At 41.9% G+C, this 7500-nt stretch overlaps 1 protein-coding gene across 2 annotated transcripts in view; it reads left to right on the top strand.

Annotated features, from left to right (window-relative positions):
- Positions 1-7500, top strand: part of LOC131445847 (gelsolin-like) — an 18727-nt gene that overhangs the window by 10955 nt on the left and 272 nt on the right. The window contains exons 4-17 of one of the 2 annotated variants that reach the window (XM_058616548.1): positions 1-80; positions 188-337; positions 493-582; positions 1072-1204; positions 1297-1601; positions 1686-1819; positions 1901-1991; positions 2260-2286; positions 5050-5220; positions 5824-5998; positions 6497-6618; positions 6709-6786; positions 6891-6946; positions 7289-7500. The exon at positions 1-80 is cut by the window's left edge and continues 82 nt beyond it; the exon at positions 7289-7500 is cut by the window's right edge and continues 272 nt beyond it. In XM_058616548.1, the coding sequence (XP_058472531.1) occupies positions 1-80; positions 188-337; positions 493-582; positions 1072-1204; positions 1297-1601; positions 1686-1819; positions 1901-1991; positions 2260-2286; positions 5050-5220; positions 5824-5998; positions 6497-6618; positions 6709-6786; positions 6891-6946; positions 7289-7463 (1787 nt within the window). In that variant the 3' untranslated portion in view covers positions 7464-7500. The remainder of the gene's footprint in view (positions 81-187; positions 338-492; positions 583-1071; positions 1205-1296; positions 1602-1685; positions 1820-1900; positions 1992-2259; positions 2287-5049; positions 5221-5823; positions 5999-6496; positions 6619-6708; positions 6787-6890; positions 6947-7288) is intronic. The other variant, XM_058616549.1, reaches the window with a different exon arrangement.

Below are 7500 nucleotides of genomic sequence, written 5' to 3' on the forward strand. Positions count from 1 at the left end.
GCTCGGTGCGGGCGACAGAGGTCGCGGTGACCTGGGACAGTTTCAACCGCGGCGACTGTTTCATCGTCGACCTCGGAGACGTGAGTCAAACGCTTGATCTTTAATGTTCACGTGTTACCTGACGTTATTAGTAAGGTTTGTATATCATTGTTTGGTCCCTGTGCCTCCGCTGTGTTGTGTGTTGCAGGAGATTTTCCAGTGGTGTGGGTCACAGAGTAACCGCTTTGAGACGCTGAAGGCGACGCAGGTGGCCAAGGGTATCCGTGACAACGAGCGCAGCGGGCGAGCGAAGGTCTACGTCTGTGAGGAGGGGAGAGAGAGAGAGAGGATGATCGAGGTCAGAAACACGGCAACACAAAATCACATCTCTCAATACGTCTCATTGTCTCTGTTTTAAATCACTGTGTGTGTGCGTGTGTGTGCGCGTGTGTGCGCGTGTGTCTGCGTGTGTGTGCCCGTGTGTGTGTCTGCGTGTGTTTGTGTGCGTGTTAGGTTTTAGGTCCTAAACCAGATCTTCCTGTCGGAGACTCAGACGACATCAAAGCAGACGCCTCCAACAGGAAAAGAGCCAAACTGTATAAGGTGAGAGAAACAATGTTTCAGTGATGTCTCTCATGTCAGTGATGTCTCTCATGTCAGTGATGTCCCCTCTCATGTCAGTCATGTTTCTCATGTCAGTGATGTCCCCTCTCATGTCAGTGATGTCGCTCATGTCAGTGATGTCTCTCATGTCAGTGATGTCTCTCATGTCAGTGATGTATCTCATGTCAGTTATGTCACTCATGTCAGTGATGTCGCTCATGTCAGTGATGTTTCTCATGTCAGTGATGTCTCTCATGTCAGTGATGTCGCTCATGTCAGTGATGTCCCCTCTCATGTCAGTGATGTCCCCTCTCATGTCAGTGATGTCTCTCATGTCAGTGATGTCTCTCATGTCAGTGATGTATCTCATGTCAGTGATGTCGCTCATGTCAGTGATGTCGCTCATGTCAGTGATGTTTCTCATGTCAGTGATGTCGCTCATGTCAGTGATGTCTCTCATGTCAGTGATGTCCCCTGTCATGTCCTCAGGTGTCTAATGCCAGTGGAGGAATGAACATCGCTCTGGTTGCGGCTGAAAACCCGTTTGCTCAGAGTGCGCTGGAGTCCGGCGACTGCTTCATCCTGGACCACGGCTCAGACGGGAAGATCTTTGTGTGGAAAGGTCAGAACCGTCAGAACCGTCTCCTGATCTCCAGCTGATTCGTCCTCATCTGCTGAATGTGCGTCTGATCTTTGTTTTTTTTTTCTCCGCAGGCAAAGACGCCAACATGGACGAGAGGAAGGCGGCTATGAAGGCGGCGGACGAGTTCATCAAGAAGATGGGTTACCCCAAACACACGCAGGTGCAGATCCTGCCTGAGATGGGCGAGACGCCGCTCTTCAAGCAGTTCTTCAAGAACTGGAGGGACAAGGATCAGACGGTGGGACTGGGCGTGGCCTACATCGCCAACAGCATCGCCAACATAGAGAAGGTTCCGTTCGACGCCGCCAGCCTGCACGAGTCCGCCGCCATGGCCGCACAGCACGGCATGGTGGACGACGGCAGCGGAGACAAACAGGTGAGGACGAGGAGGAGGAGTTTGAGGCTCTGATGGACAAGTGTCTCTGGCAGCTTGTGCAGTTTGTTGTTTTTCTGGCTGTAGATCTGGAGGATCGAGGCAGCGGACAAAGTTCCCGTGGATCCGTCCACGTATGGACAGTTTTACGGAGGAGACAGTTACATCATCCTGTACAACTACCATCATGGAGGACGTCAGGGACACATCATCTACATGTGGTGAGACACGAGACATTTGTGTTTCTGCTGCTTACACACGACACATCGACCTGAATCATGTGTGTGTGTGTGTGTCTTCAGGCAGGGAATGGACTCCAGTCAGGATGAGATCGGTGCGTCTGCTCTGCTCGGCGCACAGCTGGATGATGAACTGGGAGGCGGTCCTGTCCAGGTTAAACTCCTCCCTCTTTTCTTTCTCTGTTTCTTTTCATCCATTTTTCTTTATCATTTTGCTATTAATGCGTCTTCTTCCTGCGGCTGATGCAGCACTGTCACGTCCTGTCTCCTCTCCTCGCTCCTTCTTCTTCTTCTTGTTTCCTCTCCCCCTCTCCTCACTCGCTCCCTTCTTCTTCTTCTTGCTTCCTCTCCTCCTCTCCTCGCTCCCTCCCTTCTTCTTTTTCTTGTTTCCTGCTTGTTCCTGATTTCCTCTGTATCATCAGGTTGTTGGTGCTCCTATAACCACTCAGGTAGTGTCCCTGCTCCTCCTCCTGCTCCTCCTCTTCTTCTTCTCTGTGTTTTAGGGCTGTGATGATGATCAATAATGAATCAATAATGAATCAATGATGATCAATAATTAATCAATGATGATCAATGATGATCAATGATGAATCAATGATGAATCAATAATGAATCAATGATTAATCAATAATGAATCAATAATGATCAATAATGAATCAATGATGATCAATGATGAATCAATAATGAATCAATAATGATCAATGATGAATCAATAATGAATCAATGATGAATCAATAATGAATCAATAATGAATCAATGATGATCTAAACCACGTTTCTGTGATTCTTCAGCTTCTTAAATGTGAAATCATTTTTATTTTGTGACGTTTGACAAACACTGATCAATGTTTTCTGACAGTTGATGAATCAAAGCTTAAGTTTGTTTGATCTTCATTGAACAGTTACAATAATGCAGGATCTTATCAAACGAGCTGAAACTCACAAATCATCTGTCACTCATTCACTTTCAACGATTTCTTTGTTTTATGCAGAAAACAAATCAGAAAAATTCACATTTAAGAAACTTAAAAATCAAAGAAACTGTTTAATGATTAAAAGTTGAGTGAGTTGATGATTAATTTAGTAACTGATTATTCATTATTGCAGCCCTGTTTCTGTTCATTCATTCATTTCTGTGTTTGCCCTTCACTCCACACGTGTGTCTCCACTTATCATGTTCATGTGTTCATGTGTGTGTGTTTGTGTTTTTCAAAGTAAACCTGACAGAGTTGTTTACAGACAACAACAACAACAACAAACACACACTTCACTCACCATGAATCAGATGTTATGTAACAGTGATTTACTGTTTGCCAAATAGTGAGCCCACATGTATCTGAAGGGAGACGCCTTAGTTTTTATATTTGATCACATGTTTATGTTTATATACATAAGAGTGAATAATATAATGTAATGTAATATAATACAATATAAATGATATTCTATAATATAATATATATGATATAGTGTGGAGAGGAAGTTTATGTTTGTGTCATAAACAGATTAAGATAATAAAACACAGACAGCTCCTACACTGCCCCCTGCTGGAATATGCTGCTCATGATGTCTGTTAAATCTGAACCATAACAGTTTTAAAAATAAGTGAAAAAACAACAACTATTAAATAACTAAAACTTCATTTTTTACAGTCACCACTTTAATTCTTTTGATATTAAAGTTTTTTGAAAGCATTCCTGAAATGTTTTACTTTAATATGTGTTTTCTCTCTTTAAATTAAAACGTCATCATAAGTTTAAGCCTTTTCCCGCTTTAATTTGGCAAATTAAATCAATCATTTACAAACATTATTTTCACCGTGTCAACAGTTCCATTATAATCCATGTTTGTTTGTTTCTGTCAAAGAAAAACAAAAACAATCGACTAAATCATACAAAAGATTAACGTTAATGACATTAAACTGTTTTATTTTAACAATTTTATCACAGTGTCAGTGTGAGAAAACACAAGTTATAACTTTTAATGATTATAAATGTGTTAAAAACCACATTATGAACCTTTGAATAAAGCCCACTGTATAAGTTACACACACACACACACACACACACAGCTGTTTTTGTGGCACAGATTGTGAACACGTGTCTCAGCTCAACGCTGCCATCTTGTGTCTGCTTTAAAGACTGCAGCAGACATTTTGAAAAGCATGATGTGTTTTAGCTGCACTGCTGTCGTGTTGTGTTGTGTGAGGAGGAAAATGAGAAAATGTATGAAAATACGTATGAAAATAAATGTCATACGTATGTTGTCCAAAAATTCACAAAAAAGTCACACTTTAGTATGTCGTCCAAAATGTGACAAACAAGTCATACTTTAGTATGTCGTCCAAAAAGAGACAAAAAAGTCACACTTTAGTATGTCGTCCAAAATGAGACAAACAAGTCACACTTTAGTATGTCGTCCAAAATGAGACAAACAAGTCATACTTTAGTATGTCGTCCAAAATGAGACAAACAAGTCACACTTTAGTATGTCGTCCAAAATGAGACAAACAAGTCATACTTTAGTATGTCGTCCAAAATGAGACAAAAAAGTCATGCTTTAGTATGTCATCCAAAATGTGACAAAAAAGTCATGCTTTAGTATGTCGTCCAAAATGAGACAAACAAGTCACACTTTAGTTTGTCGTCCAAAATGAGACAAAAAAGTCATACTTTAGTATGTTGTCCAAAATGTGACAAACAAGTCACACTTTAGTATGTCGTCCAAAATGAGACAAAAAAGTCATACTTTAGTATGTCGTCCAAAATGAGACAAACAAGTCACACTTTAGTATGTCGTCCAAAATGAGACAAAAAAGTCATACTTTAGTATGTTGTCCAAAATGTGACAAACAAGTCACACTTTAGTATGTCGTCCAAAATGAGACAAAAAAGTCATACTTTAGTATGTTGTCCAAAATGTGACAAACAAGTCACACTTTAGTATGTCGTCCAAAATGTGACGAACAATGTCGTGGGGTGTTGTATCACTGACTGTGCGGTTGTGTTATGTCGTGTGGTGTTGTGTCACTGACTGTGCGGTTGTGTTATGTCGTGTGGTGTTGTGTCACTGACTGTGCGGTTGTGTTATGTCGTGTGGTGTTGTGTCACTGACTGTGCGGTTGTGTTATGTCGTGTGGTGTTGTGTCACTGACTGTGCGGTTGTGTTATGTCGTGTGGTGTTGTGTCACTGACTGTGCGGTTGTGTTGTGAGAAGGTGCGGGTGGTGCAGGGGAAGGAGCCCGCTCACCTCATGAGTGTGTTTGGAGGACAGCCCATGGTGGTGTACAGAGGAGGGACGTCCAGAGATGGAGGTCAGTCTGCTCCTGCTGAGACTCGACTCTTCCAGGTCCGCTCCAACTCTGCAGGACACACCAGAGCTGTGGAGGTGAGAGAGTGACGTGACAACATGAGTCATCATGTGATCATCACAACCAGCCGGAAGGGAAACACAACAGTGACAACACAAAGAAAAAAAAAAGGGCTCAGTCAATGAAACCTGGGTCAGTTTATTATCTCACTGTGTTTGTAAACCACTCACTCTCCCACACCAAAGTCCAGAGAGAAAATCAGTGATTTTAGCTGCTGGTCCTCTGCTGCCTCGTGTGGTCACTTTGTGTGACTAAAGTAAATCCAAATGTAGGATTTTAATGCCGAAGTCACAAAAATAAGACATTAGAACTCAGTGATGGAGGCAGCAGTGTGTGTGTGTGTGTGATGTTAAAATCACTGATTTTCTCTGTGGACTTTGGTGTGGGAGAGTGAGTGATTTACAAACTTCACTTTCACTGTAAACTGACAATATTTAAAATACAAAGTACACATAAAGGAGACCGTGTCATAGTGATACTTGTCAATTATTAGAAAATATTGGCCCGATTAATGCTGATCAATCAGTTTACCTTTAGAAAACCTTTAATGTTGAAGTGAAAAGAATTAGAATTTACATGAATGAACATGTGTGTGTGTGCGTGTGCGTGTGTGTGTGCAGCTGGAGGCCGTGGCGTCGAACCTGAACTCTAATGACGCTTTCGTCCTGGTGACGCCCGGTGACACATTCCTGTGGGTGGGAGTGGGAGCCAGTGACACAGAGAAGCAGGGAGCTCAGCAGCTGTGTGGCATTCTGGGAGTGACGACCTCTGACCTCTCTGAGGGAGCAGAGACAGGTGAGACAGAAATCTGTTTCATCTTCACTCTGTGATGAAGCTGCTGCTTCTTCCTCTAATAATAATAATTGATCATGTTAAACAAAAAACTTTGTTCAGCTAAGTAGTCTTAATATTTACTTTCAGATTTAATAAGTTAGCAAACTAAGCTAAGCTAAGCATTGCTTGACTCTATCACAGTCAGTTAATAGATTAGCATGTCATTTTTGTGATGTCTTCACAATGTTTTCACGATGTGTTCACGATGTGTTCACGATGTTTTCACAAAGTTTTCACGATGTTTTCACTGTGTTTTCACTGTGTTTTCACGATGTTTTCACTGTGTTTTCACGATGTTTTCACGATGTTGTCACTGTGTTTTCACTGTGTTTTCACGATGTTTTCACGATGTTTTCACTGTGTTTTCACTGTGTTTTCACGATGTTTTCACTGTGTTTTCACGATGTTTTCACGATGTTTTCACTGTGTTTTCACGATGTTTTCACAATGTCTTCACAGATCAGTTCTGGGAGATTCTGGGAGGAAAGACAAAATATCGCACTTCTACCAGACTGAAGGACAAGATGGACGCTCATCCACCGCGTCTGTTCGCCTGCTCCAACAAGACCGGAAACTTCATTGTACGTGTTTGCTTTTTTTTTAAAGTGATTTTAATGAAAGAAACATTGTACTCACATTCATCGATGACATCATCATCGTCTTTGTCTCAGATTGAGGAAGTCCCCGGGGAAATGACCCAGGATGACCTTGCCACTGATGACGTCATGATCCTGGACACATGGGAGCAGGTAAACAAACCTGAGCTGAACATGACGTATATATAATTATATATAATAACATATATATATATATATACATAGAACAATATAAACAATTCTTTCATTTGTGTCAGGTGTTTGTTTGGATCGGAAACGAAGCCCAAGAGGAAGAGAAGACTGAAGCCATGGCCTCAGGTAAACACACAGATTCAACTCTGATTACTTTTCATTCCATCATTCATTGGTCTTCATCAGATTATCCTGTCTATGAAATTCCAATGATCTGAGTGTACACAATCAGATTAGAGGATGTATTCAGATTATATAGATTACTTGTGCAGTTAAAATCACAAATAATTAGGCTTGAAATGACTATTTAAATATAATCTAGTTGATTCTGTGCATTTTTTTAATCATACATACATATATTTATATTTATGTATGTATGCATATGTTGACCAGACCTACAACAGAAAACATGGTGTGTGTGTGCGTGTGCGTGTGTGTGTGTGCGTGTGTTTGCGTGTCTCACCTCAGCGCTGCGATACATCGAGACAGACCCGGCGAGCAGAGATCGCAGAACGCCCATCGTGAAGATCAAGCAGAGCTTCGAGCCGCCCACGTTCACGGGCTGGTTCCTGGGCTGGGATCACGAGTACTGGACCACTGACCCACTGGAACGAGCCATGGCTGAACTGGCCCTTTAAACTCCTCCTCCTCCTCCTCTTGCTCCTCCCCTTCCTT

Source organism: Solea solea, chromosome 19, assembly GCF_958295425.1.
Source record: "Solea solea chromosome 19, fSolSol10.1, whole genome shotgun sequence".
In the NCBI taxonomy this organism is placed as follows: Eukaryota; Metazoa; Chordata; class Actinopteri; order Pleuronectiformes; family Soleidae; genus Solea; species Solea solea.